We start from the raw sequence: 27832 nt of genomic DNA on the forward strand, positions 1-27832 counted from the left end.
CGTATTCAGCTCACGTTCATACTCGATTCACAAACTAAGCTGAGTGGGCCAGGCATCGCGACTCGGCCGACAGTAACGCCTTTCTCTCGTAGTGCGCTTGGGCAACGCTCACAATGGACGCTCATTTAAACTCTCTCTCCCGCGTTTGTTGTAATAGAATTTGCGATGTCCTCGGTCCGCAAATCTGCATAGCGATGCGAGTGTTGTAGCCTCTGTTCTCACTGTGATTTTTTTTTTTACGTGTGTACCGATAGACGGTACGTATGTTTGCGGTCTGTATTCATTACGTCTTGTGATATAAGTGTAAAGGAATAACATATTTACAACAAAAAATCCTGAACTTGCTTTTTTTTTTAAACTTCAACTCCTACTTAAATTTGCGCTTTAAGCTTATTTTTTTGTTCTCCACGCTCTCTTTCCGCAAGTGTTAGAAAACGAATCTTGGTTGGCGGGGCTGGCTATCCCTTACATGGAATACCGTTAGCGGACAATCGCGCGCTGCTTGTGTAGAGCAGTCCTCCTGCGCGCACGGCGGTGCAGGGCTTGCTCTCCGCACGACACTTATCCGAGATTCAAGCTCGGCACTTCTCCAGGGCCTCTTCCGAAGAATAATACCCTCCGTCTTTGGGTTGTTTTTTTTTCATCATCCGTGCCGAAGAACGGACTTGGTCGTCGTCGTCGTCGTCTTCGTCGCTCTGAGATTTTTGTTTTTAATTCAAAGGACGGAAGAAAAAAAATTCGCGCAGCCCTCGTCCCGCACCAAACAAAAAGGAGCATCGTTCGGCAATGCTGCTGGGAGCTTCCAACACTTAACAAACGAGGTGTGTACGGTTGCATCGCAGCGCACCAGCTCATGCAACAGTATTGACACTCGCCGTTTACCTGTGCTCGTGTTTGTATCTGGACATGCGGTGTAGTCGTAGTCGCGTCTGTGTGTGCGCCTGTGTGTGTGTGTGTCCGCTTGTGTCTGTCCATGTAGGTTTGTGTGTAGTGTCAGCACTGTTATTCGGATACTCGAGTTTCGCTTAAGTTGCTATAGCGATGCCTGCGACAATGGCATTGGACTGACCGCGACGTTTTAATTCCATCGTGATCATAATCATCGGCAGCAGCAACGATAGCAGGATTAATATTGTCATCATCAGCAGTAGCCAATGCAGCAACACTATCAGCAGCAGCAGCAGCGCCAGCGTTAATGTTATCAGCACAGCAGCAGCAGCACTATCAGCAGCATTAGCAGCACTAATAGTATCACAATTAGCAACAACATCAGTGGCAGCACTAATAATGTCAATGTAATTAACAGCAGTACTTTCATCATCAACACCATGGGCCGATTGCAATCTGAACCTCGCTTAAGTACCGCCTCGGTCAAGTCGCGACTCAAATGATCACGGCAGTCAGTGGTAAAGTCGCCATCGACAGCGGGGAGACAAACACGGCTGGGCGTGAGTTGGTTATTCATGGCCCACGCCATAATCTTCATGCTCCGGTCGAGACGACCTCAGTGGGCACTCGCTAACAAGCGTTGTAGCGGATGGAGGGCGAGGGGAGCCGTTACGTTGTCGCGTTCTCACGAGCGCATCTCCTAACATTCATCTCGACTCGTCGCTTATTGTGAATATAAGAGCGCGGATTTCCCACCTTGCCTCGGCTATACAGCCAAGCCACGCATTACCACCACCACCACCACCACCAAGAACATCAGCAACAGCAGCTGGTGCCATGATCAATCCACCGCTGGATAGAGGCCTCTCAAAGCCCGTCGCCACCGCCGTTATTGCCGTTATTGATTTGACTTTTGTTGCGTGTAACGCAAACGATTGCACGAGAGGCCAATTGTCTCAGCTCCATCTCTCCGCGGCTGCATTTCCTTCGGGGGAGTGGGAACAACAACACAAAATCAGTAGAGTACTGATCACACAGCAGCGCGAGACAGAGACGAACATCTCCCCCTGTTCAGTCGTACTGCGGGCTTGTTTGGGGGCTGGGGGGTGTGGTTAGCGAGCACCTATTAAAGGTTGGCACAGCACAAGATCACGGACTCGTGGTGGTGCAAAGAAGCGCTCATGCCATGCAAACCACATTCGCCTCCCCTTCTGTCGATTGTGCGCTTTTAACGCGAAGTCGACTTACAGGATACAAGATCAAATTAGCACTCGTCACCGACGATGTCCACGAATCTTAGAATCGAATCCAGGTGGCCGGGATCATTGCGCAGTGAGTGAATCATGCCACCGCATAGCCTTTAAACTACTGTTAGCGAGCACCTATTTAGGCACGCAAGGTGCACTGGGGGGGGGCGGTGGTGTGGTCAGAATCACGCCCGGCAGCCTTTGTCTCCCCAAAAACCGATGTTTGCAACACCGCCCTCGGTATTCATTTGAGGCTGAGTTGATCTAGGAGCTGGCCCACGACCTCGTCAGATATCACTCGCCACTGATGTCAGCCGTGGCCGGTAATTGAACTCAAGTTGTCACGCAAAGACAAAGATTCACCCCCCCTCCGTGTAGCATTTCACAGACTCTTTGGCCAACACGCTATTGGCGAGCACCTATCAAGGCCTGCGCAATGCACGAGGGTTGTCATTTGGCCAGCGCTAGGGTCGATCGGTTTGTAGCGCAGGGCGCAAACCACTGCGCCACCGCTCCCCCATGCACATAAGCTATGCGCATGCACAAGAGTAGAGCAGCAGCTACGAGATGGAGCCGTGCGTTGGGAGCCGAGGGCTGGCTTTGATTTTGTGCAAGCGCACGAGTCTCGAATGCGTTTGGGAGGGATGTCATGTCACGTAACGTAACCGCTATGCTTTAAAAAAAACTAATCAATCAGTGGATTCCAACACACGACGGGCTATGATGCGTGTTAAAGATAAGGCTAGCAGTGTCTGTTGGTCGGTAATCATTAGAGGAAGTGTTCGTGGCTAATGACAATGGTATTGACGGGGTTAGCGTTAAGGATAGCGTAAAATATTCGAGTGGGGATGGGTTGTTTTTGGCAGGGTTAGTGTTAAGGATCGCGTAGTATTAAGGTTATAGGAAGGGGATTATGGTTCAGATTAATATTGTCAGGTAGTTTTAGAGATAAAGGTTATGGATAGGGTTAGTGTGAAGGATAGTGCTATACTGGTGGGGGTTTGATGGTGATCATTGCTGAAGTTACTATGGTTAGAGTTATGGATATGGGCTACAATTAATGTCAGAGGTAGGTTCTATTAAGGATAGTGTTAGGGAGTAGCAATTAAGTGAAAGGGGTGACGCGAGTGTTAATATCATGGCTTTTGTAGGGGTTGGCGTTTGGGTTGGACCAACCCAAACGTATATGAAGATTCACATTTCTTAAAAAAAAATTGTATAGATTTAAAATCCTTTGAGAGTCACGGTTTTTTTTTTTTGCTCTGGGGGAGTGAGTCATTTTTTGCTCCAGCCACTTTCTCAATGCTTTGACCGCATAGCAGGACCGCTCATTAAAACGACCAGCGTGGGTTTTTGTCATCATATCCTACAAAGGAGGGGGGGGGGGGTGGGGGCATTCCTACGCTTGTCATTTTCACAAAAGCGTAGCACTGCAGGACCCTCGCACACAACGGAGTCGATTTTTTTTTTCTTTGGAAATTTACGGGAATCAACGCGGGGAACTCTTGTTCGATGCCTTTCATTTTTGTGCATTCTCCTAATGTGCGCGGGGCCAGTGTGTGGCGGTTGCTCTGGCCATGAATATAGACTGACCTTGAAAAGGGCACTCACAAAACGACAGAGATGCCTAATAGTAAGCCTAAAACAGACGGCTGAGGGCTGTTTAGTGAGTGACTATGAAAGCTTGCACGGTGCATGCATGATACGGTGTTGTGGCCAAAACCGCACACCTGAGTGCCTTTGTTCCTCTCGTGTTGATGTTTAACACACTGCGCCAGATAGTCATTTAAGCATTCGCCAACCCAGGTATGAGATTCCAATACCAGATCATATAATCAGCACTGATGTGAGCTGTGGCCAGGTATCGAACCCCATGTAACAAGTGTGATAATCACTACACTACAGCTCCATACACGCACCTGAACCCTGTGCTGTGGTGATCTACAGGTGAATTCACTACCACATGCCTCCCTTGAGCACCACCACAGTCCGTACCATGCAAAAAAATGACCTGGACAGATACGGTGCTGAATAGCCATATGGGTCAGCTACAGCTTAGCTGGGCCAGATGCACCCATGCGTTCAGCGAGGTCAAACAGCCACCTTCCACTGAATTCATCATTGCTCCTCACCCAGTCGCGTGTTCACGCACGGAGTCTTTATCGCCGGCGTGATTGATTATGCCCGAACGAATTGCCATTCCTATTCACGTGCCATCCGGGAGCAAAGCTGCTGTTGTTCTTTGTAGGTGCTGCTGCTGTTGCTCATGATGGTAATAATGGTGATCATCATTATCATCGTCGTGGTGTTTTTTTATTTTGTAATAGTATTGCCGTTTTTTTGTACAACAAGGCAGCGTTGCCCATCACAGTTTATGCCACGCTTTTAAATCTTTGCTATGAGTTGCATTGTCATCGTCGGCATTATCATCATCAACATCATTGTCGTTCAAATCCCCCGTCAATGACGATAGATCATCGTCCCGGCCATAAAATGTCACCGTGCGGAATTCCAGAGCCGCTCTCATCGGCAGTAGCAGCAGCAGCAATAGAAGCAAAGCTTAATAACTAAATAAGTGTTTGGATAAATAAATAAGAGCTTGCCAATTGTTTTTGTACATTATTGTACGTGACACATAAATTCCACAGTGTGAAGATAGAGTCTGTGTAAAAGGCTTCTGCAATTTATGTACGGTCGGCTTTGACGTTATTATTTTCTTTCCTCTCCCACCTAGCGATACATGCATGCATACATAATCACGTATGTAAAACAGAAATAGAAATCTTGACATCTCGTGTGAATGATTATGCCAGGCAGGTTTTTATTTCGTTGTTAGACAGATGCTTGGTTCTCCTATTATATATTGCCTATTGCCATGCATGGATTACACTTTGCAGAAGATCGTATAACAGGAATATGAGCTTGTCCCAGAACGTTACATATGTTCACAGCACATGTATAATGCAGTATTTCATGCATGACCAATATTGCTTGGCTGCATTTTGGCCAAAGGCTGACGGAAACAAATAGCTCAACACGGCGAGATGACTTTTAAAAAATAATTATTTTTGTATGCACAGAGTCATTTGCGTTGTAGTGCGGACGTATGCATGCGTAGGTTTGCATTGAGAAATAATTACGGAATTAACAAGTCACTAACCGGTGATGGGCGGGGGGGGGGAGAAATGGGCTTGTGATTTTTTTTCACTTGCACTAATGCACTACGTTGTCCACTTGTATGTAGGCTTAACGTCAAATGAAGTGTGTATGGGACGGAGTGGGGGGGGGGGGAATAATATGATTTATGAGGGTTAAAGAGCGATTACTACAGAAGAGAGAATTCAAGTAATTACGTGTCACGTGGCACAATATTTATACATCGGCGTGTGCATGTTGTTGTTGTTGTTGTTGTGTTTTTTCTTTCCTGTGATATTTTATGGCTTCATGCAACGTCCCACAAGCCACGCGAAGTCAAGTCCCGTTACGCGCCACTCGGCATGTATGAACGTTGAACTTCTTTCGCACCGTGCGTACAGCCAACAAACTAAACGCAACAACAACAAGCAGTCGGCTCGCACGGCCGTCCATAAGCGTCGTTCTCTCTCTCTCTCTCGACGTAGCCGTGAAGGCCAAATTCCGCTGTGGGACATTTTTTTGTTTACTGAAAACGTTCGTGACTGCAGATAGAAAATAAATATCAAATAAAAAAAAATTAATATGAATTTTAAAAAAGCAAAAAAAAACCACGACGTTTCGATCGCTTGTGTAGCGATCGAAACGTCGTGGTTTTTTTGCTTTTATTTTCAATTTTAATGTATTTTTTCTATCTACGTGACTTTACCGAAAGAACCAAGGATATGGACATTTTTTTGCCTGTTTTTCCGCACCGTTTTTTTTTATTGTTTTGTTGAGGTGTTAGAACATCATGTGGTAATGCAACGTACGGGAAAGGGAGGAGGGTGGAGGGCGCATCTAATGGGAGTCAATTGATATTAAGGATGGCGTTAGCTGCTAGCTCCCCTGCCCCGCTGTTTGCAGGCTTTGACACAGCGTGAGCGTTGGAGAGAGGGCTGTGATGGTGGGAGGCGGGCGGGTGGGAGGCGGTGTGCTGCGGGAAGATGCCGTGGTGACTTAAATTCTAAAGCGGAGCTAAGGAAGTGTGGCCTCGCATTACTAAAGAATGGTGGTGGTGGGGGTTGAGGATATTGGGTGTTTGCTGTGGGGTGGGAGGCCTTGGAGACAAGAGAGTGACGCGGGTGTTTGTTGATACGAACTCTTTCCGACGTGCGGAGATGGCGCCTGGCTTATTCATTGTCGAGAAACGCGTGGGTTCTTTTTGTTTCAATCGCTTGCGAAGAACACTTACCTGATGCGCGCATCCCTTGTGCGCCCGTGGCTGCATGCCAGAGCGTACAGGCAGCTCGGCATCGGTGGGGGAGGGTGGAGGGGGTGTTCTCATGAAGCGTGCTGCGTCTGTGACACCCGGGGTGCGTAGTCAACATTATCCGTTTAATTTTACAAAGAGTGGGATGTGTGACTCAGCGGTGTGACGGTTAGCACGCTGAACTTGCAATTCGGTAGTCGCTGGATTTATTCGATCTCCCGATTGCGGCGGTTGAAACAAAAGGGGGCACGTTTCTGAAATATATCTCGCCTGCCTCTATCCACCCGGCAGTTGCGACGGGCACAACACAGTTAGTAGATCGGTGGGGTCGCGCGCGGTGAGGTCATGTGACCAGCGTGGGAGAGTTCGGCCCAAAATCTCCTCTAAGAGTGGCTCTGTAACCCTTCTGCTGGCAGTGGTGTGAGAAAGGCATTGCAGAGCTACGCATTAACCTTTTTTTTTCCAATCAAAAGCGTTTCTTCGTAACGGCATTCCCAAAGCACCGTGGCGCATGCGTGCACGCGCGCGCACACACACACACGTGCAGCGCGTTGCAGCGCGTCGCGATGAGTGACACTCTTTAGGGAGGACGACTTTTTGTGAGGTTGGCTTCGGCGACTGTCTTCTGCCTGATTCACATCCACCACGAAGCGTCTGCTTCGCGCAGGACAGTCCGCGATGTCGCGCGTTGTCAACCTCCTGATGCCGTGTGGGTCGCAGGGGATTAATTGTCCATGCTTCACCACGCAGGGTGGAAGAATCATTTCTTGAGAATTGCTTTATGGGTTTAGTTTGTTGTCATTCCCCCGCACCTCCGATTAACACGGTTGGCTACGTACGGTGCAAAAGAAGTTCAACGTACATACAGTGTCACCACAAGGTCTGGTGCTGCCCTCTGTCGGCAACAACGCCTATTACAACTCTCTTTAGGGCGAAATTGCCATCCGTGTATTCTGATAAGAAGGCTCAAAGCCTGCTGAGCTTCCAAGATCGAATGAAATCAGGCGCACACCGGATGATTTGATTAAGGGCCACTATTAACTCCTTGCTAAGGGTCCCTACAACTCCTTATTGAAACCAACGGTTGGTTTTGCTATGGGTATACTTGACCACACTATAGGTAATTAGAATGTACACCATTAGCTAGGGGTTAGGCAGAATGGATGAGTGTCCTTCTATGCAGTTTTTTTACATATACAAATCACTTCGAGTTTTGCTATCAATAAATATTGACAGTGATCATCGTGCTAATATATAATGCCCACTGACTGTGTAATGACAGGCAAGTAAACGTTACTTCTGTAACAAATATAACAACGTATTGTTTTAAATAGAGTTCATGTAATAACGTACGTACGTAGACACACCGCGCTAATTGGAGTGGCGGGGGAAAGGACAACAAACTAAACACACACTCAAAAAAATTTTCACCAAATCATTACGAATGCCCTTGACCTCGTCATAGCTTGGAAGCTAAGCAAAGTTGAGCCTGGAAGAAAACAAATATTGTCTGGGCAAACGCCGCGCACATCAGGCCTGTGTGGTGGACATGATGGGGGGCAGCGCAGCATACACCAATGGTTGTACTCTACTCCTATGCGACACCTTCACCAACCCAGGACTAACCTGCAGCGTGGCTTTCGACCATGCACGGTACGAGACGAGAACGGGAGGTGGTGTGGGGGGGGGGTCTCACTCACATCCAGGAGTGTATTTGTCTAACAGCTGCACACGTGCTGTATCGAACATTCAATAAGCATGTACGATACATGCGCAGGGAGACAAGAACAACAACAACACGCACGCACGCACTCACGCAAAACGTCCCATCCAGTGAGCGCGGTGGCTGGGTAACGGCGACCCGCGAGTGTTTTTGTTGCTTGCGTGGGAAGGCGCGCGGAGTAGGAGGGACCTCAGCGTTGTTTTTGTTGTGTGTGTGTGTGCTGGTGTCGGCGCAGGGACGGGCGCGCGTGGGAACGAGCGAGATGTGGGGCGGCGTTCTATTGAGGGGGCCGAGCGGCAACATTAATACAAATGAGAGTGCGTCTGTACGTGCGTTGCGGTGTGTGTGTGTGCGCGCGTCTCTGTGTGTGTGCGCGCGTGTGTCGGTGGAGCGGTGGCGCAGCGGTTAGCGCCGTGCCGCGCTACGAACCCCGGCGACCCGGGTTCGATTCCCGCTCACGGTCCAACACCAGTGACGATTATCTGAAGCGGTCGTTGGGTTTTCTCTAGGTCGACTCAGCCTCAAATGAGTACCTGGTGCGGTGTGTAAAAACATCGCCACTGGGGAGACAAAGGCGGCCGGGCGTGGTGTTGGCCACCAACCGCCTCGTGTGCCGTGCCTTCCATAATTGCTCGCTAACAGCACTTGCCCCTACAGTTTGTTGGAGCTATACAGGGATCTTTGTCTTTGTGTGTCGGGGAGGGGAGTTGGGAGCGGTTGAGATGCGGAGGGAGAGAGAGAGATGAGAGACAGACGGATGAAGATGTAGAAGAACAGAGACGGATGCGAACACGCAGAGAGAAATCGTCGTATGAATTGGGTTTAAACAAAACATTTACCCGTAAAAACAAAGTTTTTCACTACAAATCCTTTATATGCGTGTTCTATGGGCCACAACCCAGCCCACATTGGTCTTTGAAACGGGCGGCTAGAGTCCTCTCGTCCTATGGCTTGAGATGGCTGCCACCTATGGGTCAGATTATTGCCTGCCACCATTAAGCAATTGGTAATTAAGTATAATTTTTTTTTACCTAAAAAGTGTAAAATTTTGGAGAAAAAAAATGTCACGAAAATAAATTGTCACGCACAACGAGTCTGTGTGCAAAATGTCAGCTCGATTGGATCACGGGAAGTGGGTTAAAAAACGACCGAAAGATTTGCACGGTCGTAAGCGCGCAAGCAAGCAAGCAAGTGAACTTAATGTAAAGGATTAAAAAAAAAGAGGCAGCGACTGAGACAAGGGTGGAAAGAGTGTGCACGGAACACAGAGATAGCGGGGGAAGATTTAGAGATGTAGTGAAATAGACTGCGAGAGGGAGTTTGGGAATAAGGTAGCGGAGATAAGCAAGCACCGGGCAGTTATAGTAGGCTGATTAAAATGCAGCATGCGATTTGCATACAATGAGCGATTACACTTCAAATATTTAAATTACCATCTCTCCTTTTCTCACAATTTGAATCTCATCATTCATGGTCAGCCCTCGCTTTCAGAGCCTGAAACCTGCACCGAATGTGTTTGCATCTGTAATGTTGTTTTAATAACCGGACTTCCTGTGGTGTTAACGGTGAGCGCAGTGGAGGTCATAGGTTAGACGTCCCACTAGGGGGCGCGTGTGGGGGGGGGGGGGGGCTCGACAGCACCCCCTGGTAGTGACCCTTTCCGCTAGCAGTGGCATGAACCGGTCATTTCAGGGCTGCACCTTTAACTTTACCAGAGTGCTCATATTTTTTTTTAAGAAATCTAAAGTAGAACTATTGATATAATTCGGTCCATTTTGTCTCCAATTACATATTTTCTAGGTTGCTATTGTTGTGCTTGTATGTTATACATTTTATTCATAATAAACGCATATTCAGATTCCAAAGAACACAGGATGAGATGTTACTATCCTTTGTGCAAGCACTTCCAAGAGTTCATGAACAGTGAGCCTGGTGAAATTTATAAATGTTAGTAAGAACGACCAAGCATGGTAATTGCATGTATGTATGTTGAACTTCTCCATAATATAGGTTTTTGGGTTAGATCGCGGAAATATATAAATGTGTCGTTAAAACCCGCCACCACCCGACACAGCCAACTCATAAGGGTCGTCACGTAAACAGAACGTGCCAATTCGTCACGAGTACAGCACACCGGTGTGTTGGAAAGCCAAGACACAACATTTACAAACTGAGCACGACGTTTCGCCAGTAATTACAACTAGCTTCATCAGGCAACAGCCAGATTTGTGGAGAAGTCCACCTGTGCCGTTCCTTATATAGAGGCGTAGACCACACTTCTGCACTCTTGCGCAAAGTAGGGGGAGTTAATGAGTCAACGTGCATTATGCATGCGCATTATGCGAGCCCTTTGATATTGTCCTTCCTGTCCATTGTGTGTATTAAAATACCCGTACCAACGGTAATCCGTTATTTTTTTAAAGACATTTTAAGTAAACAATTCGGTCCATTTTTTTATTATTTATTACATATTTTATATGTTGCATTGTTGTTGTAAGTTACCGTAAATTTATTATTTAAAGACATTTAAAGTATATAATCAGGTACATTTATTTATTCATTTAATCTTTTTTAGGTTGAATTTTTTTTCGTTGTTGTAAGTTATCATGAATCATATGTTCTGAAGACATTTAAAATATAATCAGGTCCATTCTGTCTTAAATATTTTTTAGGTTGGAATTTTTTTTTAAGTTATAAATATTCAGCAGGATCTTCTTGACCACCACTGTCAGAATGGAAATCCATCTGTATTCAACACTAACATTGCAAATTGACAAACACCTCGTAGTAGTTTTTATATTCACGGAGATTATTAGTCAGTCCTCTTACTTACGAAATGATTTTGCAGCACCAATGTTAAATTCAAAATCATTTGACCCAGCAACTACCAGACTGTTAAGCTTAAGAGATTGGTCATTTATGAGGCCCTAATTATGAATCATTAAGACCAACAGCTCTGTGCTTTTTCAAGCTGGACTGAAATTAGCATGAACAAAAACAACATTAAGTTATTAAATCAAAGTTATGTTTTGAAGAGCTTGCACAATACAGTAGAACGCCTCCGATTAACGCCGGTGATTGGTTCAACTAAACTGGTCGTTATGCGAGTATAGGGAATACATTTTAAAGGCTTAATTCGTTCCAATAGCATTGAATGTTACCCTTTGTCATATTTAACAATAGATACTAATACATATTCTTGGTTCTTTCGGCAAAGTCACATAGAAGGGAAATAATATATTTTTATTATTGTATTATTTCCCTTCTACGTGACTTTACCGAAAGAACCATGAATATGAATCCCTGCAGTCACGAAAGCTACTAACAACGTTATAAACACATACTATAAAAAGAAACATGGTTAATCAATGTATTCATGAATATTTACGTACAGTACCTACTGCAGCCCGTCGTTAACAGGGCAATGGTCGATAAGCGATTAGTCGTTCTACACTACACTATACAATACACTATGACACACTACTATACACTACATTATTGTACACCATACACTACACTATACACGACTATATACACTATACACTACAATACCATACACCACACCACTATACACTACAATACTATACACTACACTATACACTACACTATTATACACTACTATACACTACATTATTGTACACCATACACTACACTATACACGACTATATACACTATACACTACACTACCATACACTACAATACTATACAATACACTACTATACTATACTATACGCTACACTGCTATACACGACACTACAAAACGCTACGCGACTATACACTACATTATATACTACACATTGGGCTCTATGCAGCCCCGACGTTTAGCGATTAGTCGTTAACAGGGGTGGTCGTTGAGACGGTATGGGGGGGGGGGTGATTCAATTTTGTGATAACAGTCGGCGATGGTATAGCTCGGGCGAACGGTGTGTGGGTGGGTGGGGGGGGTGATGTCTCCCCGCCTGATATATAAATCACAGACAGCCTTCGGGGGCCACGGAGGCTTCCGTGCCATCTTTTCAAATGCAATTTTCCAGGAACGTAACGATGGGTGGGGTGGTGGTGGGGTGGGGTACAATGCAAAGTGCCCCAATGTCGGTTTGCCTGCGGTGTCGTTCATCGCTAGCCTCGTGTTCGTTGCGAGGCGACGGTGGCGGAGCGGTGGCAGAGCGGTTAGCGCGCCGCGCTATGAGCCAAACGACCCGAGTTTAATTAAAGCTCGCGGATCAACACCAGTGACGATTCTCTGAAGAGAGCGGTCCTGGGGCCTCTCCCCCTAGGTCGACTCAGCCTCAAATGAGTACCTGGTGCGGTGTAACAAAAACAAGTAAACCCGTAAAAACAAAGTTTTTCACTATAAATCCTTTATATGCGTGGCGGCTAGAGTCCTCTCGTCCTCTGGCTTGAGATGGCTGCCACCTATGGGTCAGATGATTATCTGCCACCATTAAGCAATTGGTAATTAAATATTTAATTTGTTTTCCCTAAACAGTGTAAAATTTTGGATTTTTTTTCACGAAAATGTATTGTCACACACAACGAGTCTGTGTGGAAAATGTCAGCTCGATTGGATCACGGGAAGTGGGTTAAAAACGACCGAAAGATTTGCACGGTCCTAAGCAAGCAAGCACGCAAGCAAGCAAGCGAACTTAATATAAAGGATTTAAAAAGCATCGCCACGGGGAGACAAAGGCGGTCGGGCGTGGTGTTGTCCACCAACCTCCTCGTGTACCGTGCCGGCCTTCATAGGTGCGATTCGCTAACAGCACTTTCCCCAACAATCTGTCGAGGCTATACGGGGGGAATCTGCGTCTTTCCGTTGGCGGGGGCGGCGCCGTTTCATCGCCCTTTTACATTTTGACTTACGACTCTCTTCCACGTGCGTCGCCGTCCATGCACGCGCGCACGCACGCGCGCTGCAAGGCGGCGTGACTCGTGAACGGTGACTCACGCCGCAACACCGTCTTGGCTCGGCTACTCGCACGACCACCACCACCACCGACAACAACATCGGCAGATCTTCTTCGTGACACATTTCCCGCACGAGACACAGCGCCCCGTGTAAGTGGTTGTAAGTCATTAACAGACGGGCTCTGTGCGCTGATTGCCGATGACCCACGATGATTGTGCTTTCGCGTTTTTTGCCCGACCTCATACAAAGCGAGCGCTGTATCAATCCGTGTGTGTTTACGGCGCACGATTGTGTAGTCGCGCTCTATATATATACAAAAAATTCGCAAATAGGATTAAGCAGAAGCTCGTGTGGCACCTATCACCAGGAAGGGAACAAACAAAAACGGTGTAGCAGGATGCAGGTAATTGCCTCTTTGTAGGCTAATAATAAACATGCATTCAAATTGCCCCCAAAAAGACCACGGGATTTTCGCTCTCTCTCTCATTTTCAGCATTATCATTACAAACAGACTTGTGCGCGCACACACTCTGAGCTATCAGACGCAGACTGTAGTGATTGGCTCGGCTTCGAATTTGTTTTCACGGGGGGGGGGGGGCCCACAAGCTGAGACCATCCCTGCTCGAAGATGAGGCTCTGACCACGCTGTATTATCTGGGTGTGGAGAAATCCCTCTTTCAAAAGCTACTTTCCATGAATGATTTACTGAATATCACGGGATGCACCACCCCCCCCCCTCTCATTCCACCAGCAGTGACACAACTACGCAATTGCGGGGCTTCGCCTTTCATCTAGAGGCTTGCGCACAGTCAGACGTCTGGGTTCTGCAACCCAAGGGGAATCACTTTCCAACGACACGTGTGCTCTTCCAACAATGTCCTGTTCAATATCAACCTACGATTAGCAACGGTTGGCTACGTACGGTGCGAAATAAGTTCAACAAACAACGAGCTTAAAACCGAATCACTTGTGATGTGCGAAACCTCATCGGAATCTGGGAAGAAAAGCAGCATTTTTGAGCGCGGATAGTGCTGCGTTTGGGTCACAATCGTGCATAGCCATGTTGTTATAGGCTGCCGTGGGTGGGGGGGGGCTACATTTTGTGTTTTCTCAAGTGGAGGCCAACAGTGACACGAGCAAAACATTGCAAGGCTGTGATCTCTCATTTACTTGATACAGCTGTCGTGGCTGTGACGGTTCCTCCTGAAGACGGAGGCTTGTGTTGCTTCCGAAACGTCGTGCATTTTTTTATTTTGTTTTATTTTACTTTTATTAATTTAAAATTTTTACCTACGTGACTTTACCGAAAAAACCTACGAATATATTGCAAGGCTGCCCCTTTGTCCTCACTACTGAATGTCACGCAGACGTTTTAATGTCAAGGGGAAAATCTCCCGATAGGGCAGCAGTTTACAACTACAAAAAATAATAATCCTCAGCGCGGGAATTGAAGTTACTCCCGACGTGTCCCAATGTTTTGGTGAATTGGAAAAAAATCGAGTAATCTCAATGCACACGGGCACGAGAGCCGTATTTGAATGGCCCTCGTGTCACTGCGGATATATATGTATGAATGCCATAGATTTGTAGGATTTTCTTCGTACATTTTTATTCAATTATTCATGCACGTCTGCGGGACGCATGGGCCCAAATCTATAACCAATTCATCATATTTAAATGGCAATGCACTTCCTACGAACATCGTAATTGCACAATTTTTCACTGTCATTTCACGAGCATATTTTTTTCTTTTTTTTTTTAAGTTGGCACCTTTTATCGTGAGTCAAAAAAAAATCACAAAACGTAACAAAGTAGATTCATTAACACATTTCCTCGTGCTAATTTTTTTATTTATATTAATTAATGCTGTCAGAGGAGGCCGTTGTTGTGTAATGGTTAGAACGCTCGCGTTTTAATGCACAAGGAGCTAGTCAAATCTAGTCTATGAACGAAAATATTAAATATATGTGTATATTTTCCAGGTACGGCCCACTGAGCTATATCGTTCTTTTTCAGAAGCAACTTGACCACAAACGGCCGCTCAACGAAGTGGCTCATCACGCGTAAATTTGTATCTGCCAAAAACTCTACAACGCATGTTGATTCTGAATGTGGAGGGGAAAAACCGGAGGACCCGGAGAAAAATACAGCAGGTGTCAGGGTCGGGTTCGAACCCACGACCTCCTGCATACCAGGCGAGGGAATAAACACCTCGCGCGGCTTTTGAACAATGCTGCAAGTTGGTTAATTCCCCTAGCCGCCCCTGTCCACCCAGCAGTAATATGAATGGGTTCATCACTACGGTTTGTCGACCGACAGGTCGCGTGCGGTGGGGTAAAGTGTGAGTACTCCCAGCTCTTCCAAGATGTTTAGCCAGCATGGAAGGAGTAGGCCAAAGAGCCTCTAGAGGGGCTATGTTGAGCTCCCTCTAGTGGAGGTCCTCCCACCAGCGGTGGCAGGAGAAAGGAATTGCAGGGCTGCACCTTTACCCATTGCTGCCTGGAAATACCTCCGAGTAATACAATTATTCACACCACACCAAACCACCTTTTACGAATCGATAAATTGTCACGATGCGTTTCGAAAATGAAACGCTCTCTCTTGTTGCCGCCACCTAGCTTTCATTGTCGCGTATTTATTCCTTCTAATTTATACTGCTTTGTTCACTCTATTAACCTAAATGCAACATTAGCATACCATTCATGCATCACTCTCTACGAATTGTATATAATCGACTCTTGCACGCGCAATTAGATGCACTCGTTATAAGCTCAGAAATCCGTTTTAATTGATGAATTGGTGCATCAGCACATGCTTAATACCGACGTTAGCTCCGCAAGCCTTCGGGCATGCCCGTCTAATCCAAAGCAACGCTGCGGCCGCTTGTGACAAATCACACGGCGCATTCACTCCAGCACATGCAGCTCCGCGCTAATTTACCTGTGCCATTGCTGGGAATTATTTTGGCCTCGGCACTACGAAGCCGTACGCTTTCAATTATTCTCTATTAGACTCTCGTGATAGAGCCACCGCCTGCAGCGAGCGCTGTGCGCTGGTGACCCTGCATATCAACATGAAAGCGCACTGGGCAAAACACATATTATAATACAAACCCACGTTAAAACGCCGGGGGGATACTGGCCGCGGTATAATGGTGAACAACTTGGACGAGACGGGAGGTCGCCACTTCGATTCGGTCTCCCAGCGTGGCAGTTGACGCACCGTCAGTGAATTTAATAAGGCTGTAATACTCTGATGAGCAAATTAAGTTCTTTTTCACAGACGTACAAATGGATGAGACCACATCACAAGCGAGTCGGACAGCAGGTCCGCGATGTGGTGGGGTACACGTGTGGGCACTTACTCCCACCTCTACCAAAGACCTGGAAAAGTAGGCAAACATCACTCTCGTTCGGGAATCTTCAGCGCTCCCTCTTAGCGGAGGCCCCTCCACCGACAGGGGGAGGGGTGTACATCGACCTAAAGGCTGGCGCAAGTAGCATTACAAAAGGCCCTTTCTTTTCCATTTTGGAGCCTGGCTTCTGCAATACAGGGGCATCGAAGCAGTTCGCTCTTGCCCAATGCTTGTCCAGCAGTATCCGGTCCAATGAGCTGTGGACCAAATCACTTGTAACGCGCCTGATCTCATCAAGTCTGAGAAGCTAAGCAGGTGTAAGACCGGATCGTGCAAGGTCGGGCAACTACCCTCCAAAAACAGGCTACTGTGGGCCTAGGTTGTTGCAGCAGAGAGCCGTGTAGCTAAATCCATCGTTATGTATGTTGAATTTCTTTCGCACCCTACGTTGTACTGTGTGCCATGCTCCACCGCCGATGCTTCACACATTCTGAAACCCATGCTGACCAATACGGTGTGAGGAGACCGTCATCCAGCAGTGGATAGATAATGGATGATGGTGATGCCTGTATAGGTAGTAGGGGAGACACAGACTACCGACGTTCAATGGCAGGAAGGAATAATTCTCAACACAGTAATCGTGTGGGAATCGTCAACATTACTCTCATCATCATTGTTGTCAGAGTGATCATGGTCATCAACAGATCCATACAGCCCTCTCCGATTAAACTCGCCCGGACTATGAGCATCAGTCGTGGTCAATCCACTGCTGGATGAGGGCCTCCCCATGCTCTGTGCATCGTGGAGGTTTTTTGCCCAAACTTCAGCGTACTGGTAAGTGCGAATCGGTGAATGCAGTGAGCAGAGAAGTGGAAGGATAGACATATGGTACTGCGTTGGATTTGTATGTACTGCCGTCTATCGCCCATGTAACATCATACCCCGCAAGCTCTATGTCAACCTGTTTGCACATGTTGATCTGTGATCAAATGGTTACCCAGGCTCAAAGCTGTTTAGCTTCCAAGATCCGACAAAGTCACCGTTTGTAATAAAATGTTAGCTGTCACGCGCAGTGTATTGTGACTTCAAAGTAATTTACTTTCTCTCAAAAATGCATTAATTCAATAAACGACATGTTATTTTAATTGGCGGCACTCGTGTTAATATCACAACGCGAAATGGACGCATTGTAAATAGCACAGGCGAAACAGATAAAGATTCAGCTCTGAAACTGCTTCCTTATGCCATTGCTGGTGGTCGCCTTTGACTTGAGGCGGCTCCAGAGAGCTCCGCTGAAAGGCGCAACATTTTTGACCGACTCTTTCCGCGCAGGGCCAGGCATCCGAGAAGAATTAGGACTACCCACACTTTACCCTACCAGACGCGACTTGCCTATTGACTGACTGCGGCGTAACTGGTAGCGTAACGAGCGAGGGGGCAGGGGGTGCCTTGCCCTCCCCCCACTCCCCACCCCGTGGCCAAAGCGACGAGCTGTGGTCCCCCTGGACAATGTTTTCAGCAACATTGCAAAAAGAGCAACAGCACTATTTTCAAAACGGTCGTTTAAATGTATTTATTTCTCATGAAAATCCTTCCATCAGCGCTCCGCGTTTTATTTTCAGTTAATTAGAGCGGTGACGTTTGCCGCCCGCAAATTGTGCAAATTAAATGTTGGGGCCCCTGCCTGGCCAATTACTGCCGCAATCCCTGAGCTGATAAGGAGGCCGTTCCAACGCAACTGTGGCGTGAACCATTTATGATGCTGCGTGGACAGAGGTGGGATGATTTAAAAACGTCCACGCCGGGAGATGGACTCCGATCGAAAGATGGACCTTTCGATCGGAAGTCCAATGTTCTTAACCGTTACGCCAACCATTTACACTGTACAAATGCACAAGTGTGACTTAAACTCCTCACATTAAATACAAACAGAAGGTCTCCCTGCATCGTCCGTTTAGACCAAATCATTTGCTGCTTCTTTTCACGCAACAGCAGCAGCAGCAACAACAACAAAAACCCAATAGAGAAAACAGAGCTGCTCATTAGGAGAGATACTAAAGGCGACGGTATTTGCTGTCCTTAAATTGGCTGGGTAAGTGAATGGGTAGACGAGGCCAGCGAGCGAAACAGGCATCTCGGGGAATTCTGGCCTTGTGTCGAGAGCCGTGACGGCGCTGTTTGTGAAACCTCTCATGCAACATCGCCCGTAGCACCACCGTCCGTATACCCCCCCCCCCCCGCGCTCAATACAAGACAAAGATCCCCCGTATAGCATCAACAGACTGTTGGGGCAAGTGTTATTAGCTAGTACCTATGAAGGCCGGCACGGAACACGATAAACTATATGCTATTTTCATTTGACCGGGTATGGCCCAATGAGCAATGTAGCCATTTTTCAGAAGCGAAGTGGCCACAAATGATAGCTCAACGAAGTGGCTTATCATCACGTGAAAATGTATGGCAGCCAAATCCTCTGAACGCACGTTGAATCTAAATGTAGAGGGAAAAACACATTAAATACGCACTACAATGACAATAGTTTGAAGCGATTTAAAGCACTTTTTTTTTTGGGGGGGGGGGGCAGATATTTGTGACGCCGTGTGACGAAGGAGGGGGGGGGTTCAAAAATCGTCCAAAATCGCGTGACGTCATTCATGGACGGCCCCAGAGACATGCAAACTCTAAACATACAGGCATCAGGATTGGGATCGGACCCACAACCTCCTGTATACCAGGCAAGGTAGTTAACATCTCACCACCGTCGTTCCCGAGGGGGTGGGTGCCCAGCACAACGCCTGGCCGCACCAGGTACTCATTTGAGGCTGAGTCGACCTAGGGTGAGGCCCAGGACCGGTTCAGATAATCGTCATCGTTGTTGGCTGTGAGCGGGAATCAAACTCGGGTGCTCCCAGGTTCGTACGGATTCCCATCCCCTCGCATCACCCCACCCCCATCACCCCCCCATCACCCCACCCCCATCACCCCCCCCATCACCCCACCCCCATCACCCCCACCTCATACGCACCCGTGAAGAATTCCACGTCCACCGGCTCCTATTTATTTTCTGCTCCGTAAAATAGTGTTGGCCGTGAGCGGGAATATGTTTCGAGCGGGAATATCTTTCGATGTTACAGAGACAGACAATGCAGGTGGCCACAACACAGTACCAGATGATACACACGAAAAACTAGGGGTTTTTGTTGTTCTCAGTGTGTGTGTATGTGATTCTGCTATGGTGTAATGGTTAGCGCACTGGACTTGCAATCCAGAGGTCACCGGTTCGATTCAATCTCCTGGCATGGAAATTGAAACCAATCGGTGCAGGGTTTTTTGTATCCACCCAATCATCTGATCCCACTGAATTGGATTGGTTGGTGCTATTACTCTGAGCTATGTGTGTGTGTGTGTTTGTTGTGGGAGCGGTAGTGGAGCAGATGGTGCTATGAACCCAGCGACCAGAGTTCAATTCCCGCTCACGGCCAACACTAGTGACGATTTTCTGAACTGGTCTTGGACCTCGCCTCAGTCGACTCAGCCTTAAGTGAGTACGTGATGCGGTGTGTAAGCATCGCTACTAAAAAAGCAAAGGTGCTCGGGTGTGGTGCTGGCCACCCACCCCCTCGTGTACCGTTCTGGCCTCAATAGGTGCACGCTCAGAGCACCTGCCCCTACAGTCTATTAAAGGCTATATGGGCGATATTTGTCTTTGGTCTGGTCAGTAGGTGTATTGACCATGCATTGAACACAACGTGACTGCATCAAAGCTGGGTGATTGACTGATCGGTTTCCTAAATCCTTAAGTAAATAGTAGCCACCAATGCTTAGTATCTTCGTGTGGGTCAGATCTTCCTGCTTAGTCACATTGTCCTGCATTTGATATGGGAGTTGCGTTAAAAAAAAAGATAGTCAAAACAAGATTCTTCTCCTCGTATCGAGCGCACGAAGATGATGATGACGTGGCCTGGTCTGCAGCCCTGATGAGGTCACTACATTGGCGAGATGTTAGCTCCCTCACCTGGTATACAGGAGGTCGTGGGTTCGATCCCGACCCTGACACCTGCTGGATATTTGGAGTTTGCATGTTCTTCCCATGGTCATGTGGAATTTTATCCGAGTCCATCTGCTTTTATCTTCCACACCGAGAAGCAACATGCGTTTTGTTTATTTGGCTGCGATACATTTCTAGCTGGGAAGCCACTCCGTTGAGATGTCCTCTGTGGCCAGGTCGCTTCTGAAAAAACAGCCGCAACGCTCAGTGGGCCTTACCTGGTAAAAAAAAAAGTAAAGGTCGTCCCATCACAATGATGTAATACTGTGAGAAATATCGCATAATTAGGATCGCTAATCAGCATTGTAACATAATGAGTGTGAGTGGACACGGTGTTCGAAATGGCACATACCTCCAGGGCTCGCAAGCCAGTCCAGTGTCATTACCCTGGCAGCGTGGCGCCCGAACATAATTGCCCAGCCTTCACATTCGCGTACGCATTCGAACTAACAACATTAATATGTATGCACCTTGATTTATATCCGGGGAATCCTTTAGAGTCAGACTTCTATTTTCTACTGTTCTACACCGCCATGGTTAGACGTGTCCAATAACGAGCGGTGGGCATATGGGAGGAAACTGAAGCACCTGCGTACAAGGAACATGACTTGCCAAGACCAAAGTATTTCTGCAGCAATGATATAACATGGGCCGGCTAAATCGCTTTTGTGAAACTACTACAACGCACCCCACCCCCCTCGCCGCACGGCACAATAACCGAAAGGAAAGGCGTGTACCGAGCGATTTGAGTGGTATCAATTTCAGCAGATGGCAAACTTGGCACAAGCCGGCGGAGGGCACGCTCGCGTTTTGTGCTGGCTTTGGCGACTTCGTTCGCCCCCAGACATCTCGTGCGGCATTTGGCTTGGCATTTCGAGTCGAATGTCGCATGCGTGCGTACTTTTGCCCTAGGCCCCTTGCCTCTGCGATCGCTTGGCCGCTCGTTTTGCTCACTGGCTTATTGCCCCCGCGGCCGGTAGATTACGCCAGATGGCAGGCGGACGACCGGTGGTCGGGACGATGTAGCCATTTCAGATTTTTTTTTAATAAATAAACAACAAACATGGGTGCTCCTCTTAGGAAAATGGAGGATTCGGGGTTTGAGTGGCAAGAATGGGTTCGCTGTGTCCTCCTGATCTGGTCGTGAACATCTCGTCACATGAGTTTGCATGCCTCTTTTCCCGTGGTAACGTGGATTTTTCTAATTCCTCAGGGTTTCACCTCCACATTTAGAATCGGCATGTGTTTAGAGTATTTGGTTGCGAAAAATGTCCACCTGATAATCCGTTTAGGTGAGCTATCATTTGTGGCCAGGTCGCTTCTGAAAAATAGCTATATAACTCAGTGGGCATTACCTGGTAAAATATAAAGTAGTTTCATGTTTTGTTTAGTTTTAATACACAGACAGTCGATCAATCTATAAATGTATGCTGCCATGGTCTTAAAGTAGGTGCTGATGTCTTTCCAGCATGGAAGAGTAGGCAAAATACCCTCTAGAGCGGCTGTCTAGAGCTCCCTCTAATGGAGGCACTTCGGCCAGCAGTTTCGTAAGCGAGCTATTGCAGGCCTGCACCAATCCATCTTTAAATAAAGCAATAAGCGACTGTGTGGACTGTACAAAAGCTCACCCACCACCTCGTAATTCACACGGTAAATATAATGTATAAAGCGCTTCAAGCAATGGTCATTCGTCAGAGCGGAGGGAGGGCAGAACGACAGAGTTTGCTGTGTGCGGTGCCTTGCAAAAAACCGAGACAATTGAAGGGAGTTGGTGCATTCGCCGTTTTTTTATTTATACATGAATAGCAGATAATGACAAATGCTTAAATGAGGGGTGGGGGGGGGGGGACCCTGATACATTAACTTATGAAAGACATATACGTTATTAGTTCGAGATGGAAGCAATGCGGTGGTGCACAACCGCACTAGAGCACGTTTGGAGGAGACGGTGAAGAATTTTGTGAAGCTGCGAAACCCATTTGGGCTCCGAGGTAGCTAGGAGATGGCAGTATAACACGTGGGTTCTTGAAATACATCTGTGCAGAGTGAGTGCATACAATTCATCTTAGATCTCTGCCATACTCCAACATGCTAAGCACTCATTGATGAAATTGCCCAACGATTGCAATGCAGATTCCTCCTCTTCCTGGATATACAAACTATTTTATTATTATTATTGTTATTTCATTCCATCAGCAACCTTGACCCGCAGAGCGACGTCCACAGTTGTTATGTTGAGTAAACAGATGCTTCTCATGACGCGAAAATCAAAATTTGTATTAAACCCGGAGAAATCCGATGAGCCCTCAAGCTCTCTCCACAGATGTATCCACTTGTGCTTGCCGAGTCTGACTGAAGCTTGGCGACCGCGTGACAACGCCGCTGACATCTCGCCTCCCTCGCAGGTGGCCTCCGTCCTCCGCACGGAGCCCGCTCCCCCCCCCGGTGCCACCGACCCACCTCCGCCCTGCGTCGGAGGGCACCTCGGACGCCACGTCCACCCCCTCGCTCCGCCCTGAGCGAGCGCGTAAATGGGGACGTTCATGGCTCCGCTGCGACTGCGACCGCCGCAGCCTCCGCCGCCGCTGCTGCCGCTGCTGCCGGCTCTCCTGCTCGCGATCGCCCTCCGCGCCGCCGAGCCCACCGAGCTCCGGCAAGCGGCCGCCTACGGCGCGGGGGGAGCTGGAGGGCCCGACCCGTGCCCCGTCATGTGCGGGTGCGAGGAGAAGGACAACGTTCTGCAGGTGTACTGCGACAACCGCGGCTTCTCGGACATGTCCCAGCTGCGTGCGCCGCCCGCCCTCGTGCCGCCGCGGCCCTACAAGCTGTTCCTCAACGGCAACTCCATCGGTGCCCTCTACCTCAATGACTTCGTCGACTACGGAGCAGCGGTCTCGCTCAACGTGGCCAACAACGGCCTGCTCGAGATACAGGCCGGTGCCATGCTGGGCCTGCAGGACCTGCGCCGCCTCTACCTGTTCAGCAACAAGCTGGAGGTCTTCCGCAACGACACGTTCCTGGGCCTCGACAATCTGGAGTACCTGCAGGCTGACTACAACCTCCTGCGGCACATCGAGGCGGCCGCCTTCTGGGGTCTGACCAAGCTGCGCGTTCTCATACTCAACGACAACCTGCTCCAACACCTGCCCGGCGACATCTTCCGGAATGTGACGCTGCGCCACCTGGACCTGCGCGGCAACCGCCTCAAGACGCTGCCCCACCGGGGCCTGCTGGAGCACCTGGACCGCATCGCCGAGATCCAGCTGGAGGAGAACTTGTGGAACTGCACGTGCGAGCTGGATGCCCTCAGGGCGTGGCTCGACCACCTGTCGCACTCGGTGCTCGTGGGCGAGGTGATGTGCGAGACGCCGTTCCGCTTGCGGGGCAAGGACCTCAGCGAGTTCCCGCGGCGTGAGCTGTGCTCTGAGCGTGCGGGCGAAGACTTCCCGCCACCGTCGGAGGCCCTCAACGCTTCGCGCGGGGGCACCAACCTCGGCCCCATCGTGGGCGTCCAGGCCAAGGCGCCCGTCGTCACGAGCTGCCCCGCGGTGTGCAGCTGCAACTTTCACACGGGCGACATGGGGCTCACGGTGAACTGCCACAACCGCAGCATCCTGAGCGTGCCGGCACTGCTGCCGCGACCGCTCTTCCCCAAGAAGCTCTATCTGCCCGAGAATCTTATCAAGACCATCCGCAAGCTCGACTTCAAGGACTTCGCCAGTCTCGAGCTGCTGCACCTGGGCAACAACCGCATCTCGTCGATCCACGAGGGCGCCTTCGCCAACCTCACCAACCTGCAGCGGCTCTACCTGAACACCAACTACATCGTGACGCTCTCGCCGGGCATGTTCGCGGGCCTGCGCCGCCTGCAGTACCTCTACCTGGAGTTCAACGAGATCCGCGAGATCCTGGCGGGCACCTTCAATGAGCTGAGCGGCCTCCAGCTGCTGTTCCTCAACAACAACGAGCTGCGCTCGCTGCCGCACGGCGCGTTCGCCGGCATGGCCATCACCCGCCTCAACCTGCGGAGCAACTTCTTCGAGAGGCTGCCCGTAGCCGGCGTGCTGGAGCACCTGCATGCCATCGTGCAGATCGACCTGCAGGAGAACCCATGGGAGTGCGGCTGCGACGCCGTGACGCTCAAGCAGTGGATCGAGGGCCTGAGCGGCGGCGTGGTGCACAGCGAGGTGACGTGCGAGTCGCCCGCCCGTTTCGCCGCCAAGCGGCTGCGCTCGCTACCCTTCGAGGCGTTGTGCCCCGACCCGCCAGCCAACGACCACCGATCGCACACGTGGTCGCCCGACTTCGACAAGACCACGTCCGCCAACTCGGGCTTCGGCGTCATCTCGGGCAAGAGCGCCGTGCCGCTCTCCGTGCTCATCCTCAGCCTGCTCATCGTGCTCATCCTCACCGTGTTCGCCACGGCGGGCCTCTTCGTGTTCATCCTGCGGCGGCGAAAGGCCGCCGCCCAGGGCCAGTGCGACACGACGCTCAACCAGGACCTGGCGGCGATCCCCCTCGACTACGGATTCTACGAGCCCAAGGCGGAGCCGGGTCCGCCCGAGCGCCACGCGTCGCGCCACCTCTACGAGTACATCCCGCAGCCGATCGGCACCATGTGCAAGAACCCCATCTACATCCCGCGCGAGGGCGACAGCGAGCACGAGTACAAGGAGGTGCAGGCTGAGCCGGTCGCCTTCCGCGACATCCTCGACAAGACCATCCAGCGGCAGATCCTCAGCATGAGCTACTCGTTCGCGGGCGCGGAGCACGGCCCTGGGACGACGTGCCCCGCTGCCGACGCCTTCTCGAGGATGAGCCTCATGGGCACGCATGCAGAGCAGGGCTCCATCACCCTGCAGCAGCAGCAGCAGCATCATCAGCATCATCAGCAGCAGCAACACCAGCTGCTGCTTCACCACCAGCAGCAGCAGCAGCAGGGGAACCAGCAGCTGCTGCTGAGTGGCGGGGATCAGGCGTACGGATGCGGGTACCGCTCAGCGTCCTGCAGGAAAGCGTGCGAGCCTCACCCCGAGGGAGTCATCAGAGAGACAGTGCTCTTTGGTTCACCCAACGGCACGGCTGCTGCTGCTGCTGCCGCCGTCGCCGGAGGCGCAGGCGGCGGGGAGTACCTGGAGATGCGAGCCAGATTGCAGTGCGAGCCGGACTACCTGGAGGTGCTCGAGAAACAGGCCGCGTACAACAAGCTTTAATGAGCGGCGGCTTTTGCTCAGGTGCCCTTACAATGGACCCAATGCACGGGCTGATGATGATGATGATGACGATGATGAGGATGGAGGTGAACCGTTATGACGAATATTATGAAGATGGCGATTGTTTAACACAAAAAAAATCAGTATTATAATTATATATATGCACACACATGCTTATATATATAGGCACATATGTGGTGTAATGTAAACGGCTACATATACGTACACGGTATGATGTTTTGTATGTGTATATACACAAACCGTCGGGGGCTGTCGAGAAGTTTTGAGAACGAGACGGGCGCCAAGATGACGTCCTGCTGGACAGCAGTAGGTTCTGATCACATCGTCACACAGCTACAATGTACCGTAGTGAACGGGCGAAACTTAGAATATGATGATAAAGTAAACGTTAGTCCGAGTCTTACATGCATTAAGATCTTTATTTTTCCCCTCTAACCTATTGACCTCTTTTCCCTATTAATATCCGTTTAACTCTGTGTGTGTGTGTGTGTATATAGCATATTTTTTTTTGCCAAGGTGTTTTTTAAAAAGTGCCTTTATTGATGCACACGGCACTGCAGACACTTTAGTCTATTAAATGGACACGGGCGACGTAATGCAGTTTCGATTTCCTCCCAACTAAACCGACTTGTACAGCATATAAATACGGAACAAACTCACGGTCATGTACATAAATACATTCGGTGCGTACACACATTCGCACGTATATAACCCGTGCTACACTGGGCAGTTGGAAGGGGTGGTGTTGGGGGGATATAACATGCTAAGCGGACTACGGGACGCGAGCTCTCACAGCATCCAACAGGAGTCCACGCAGCACCGTTGCAGGCTTGTAAAAAAAACAAAAAAACGCCAAATGTGCAATTTTTTGTGCACCCGTTTGTAAACAACGCAGGACTGTGTACAACTCGCAGCGCCGTCGATGTACATACGGGATGTAAATATGACACCACGAAGCTGGGTTATTGTTTTCTGTTGCTTTGCCGGACCGCACGCGGTTGTTAAGTAACGCTCGAATCAAATTTCGATGACCGTCTCGCCCACCGTCCGACCCTCACCCCGCAAAACCCAACTCTAAAACAGCCTCCTGGGAAGATCGCAGCGACATTACCGACATCAAGACGGCTCACCCCCCCTCCCGACCTCTCTCTCTCTCTCCCAAATAACCTCTCGCTGCCTGTTCTTCGAGCTTGTTCGCGTCCAGCCCTCGGACGCGGTGCTGCGGAACTCATCCGCTTTGGGTGCGCTTCGCTTTTTTGGGCAGGAGCTGCGTACCTCCCCCGCCGACTCTTCATTGCCGCAAGCGAGGAGACGCGATATATATAATGTCCCGTGATGAGCGATATTCTTTCGGTTATTGCTCGCGTGCGACGCCGCGTAACGACGCAGCCCTTCCATACGCGCGAGACGACAACGCAGCATCCGCGGTTTTGATATCGGCACACGACGACGCACACACGACCATCCATCACTGTCCCCCTATCGGCATCCCTGATATAATTACGGCCCGAGATGCTCTCTGAGGCCACGGCAATGTTATGAGGGTAATGGTGACGTGTTTTCGGGATGATTGATTGCGCTCCGAGGGACCGGGAATACCGCGGTGGGGACGGCAGTGTGGGAATTTAAAATTTGGAAATCCGGTCCGTTCAATCCCCTGGCTCCGAGTCGCGCAAAACGCAACTCGGGGCCAGAGGAATGCGCGCTCACTTGGCCAACATTGCAGGGTGAAAGTTTTGCCATATTCAACTCCCCCCCCCCCCCCCCCCCCGTTTTGAGATCTTGGTACATCCAGGGATTGAAGGAAAGCTCAGCTCTGACGTGCATGGGATTGTGCTATCTCACGAAATGGGTGTCACCACCTTTGCGGTGTTTTTATCCCAAAAATGTGTTTGCGGTTCAAATCGCCCTGGATTCCTCAATTGGAAAATATATGTACGCAAATCGATGCCACCTCCCCAACTGTGGAAACGTGTCAGAATCCACCTGAAAAAAGAGTCATGGGGTGAGGCTTTCCTGGGTTGAAGAAAAAAAACGCTGAATC

General features: G+C 49.3%; 1 protein-coding gene across 1 annotated transcript; it reads left to right on the plus strand.

Annotated features, from left to right (window-relative positions):
• LOC133357559 (SLIT and NTRK-like protein 2) lies at positions 1–27554 on the plus strand. Its single transcript, XM_061575543.1, has 2 exons — positions 1–821; positions 22960–27554. Exon 2 carries the CDS (start codon positions 23086–23088, stop codon positions 25765–25767), a length of 2682 nt encoding a protein of 893 aa, XP_061431527.1. The 5' UTR covers positions 1–821; positions 22960–23085; the 3' UTR covers positions 25768–27554.
• The last annotated feature ends 278 nt before the right edge of the window (positions 27555–27832 follow it).

This window comes from Lethenteron reissneri, chromosome 58 (assembly GCF_015708825.2).
Source record: "Lethenteron reissneri isolate LAM-NWPU_2019-01 chromosome 58, ASM1570882v1, whole genome shotgun sequence".
NCBI classification, from domain to species: Eukaryota; Metazoa; Chordata; class Hyperoartia; order Petromyzontiformes; family Petromyzontidae; genus Lethenteron; species Lethenteron reissneri.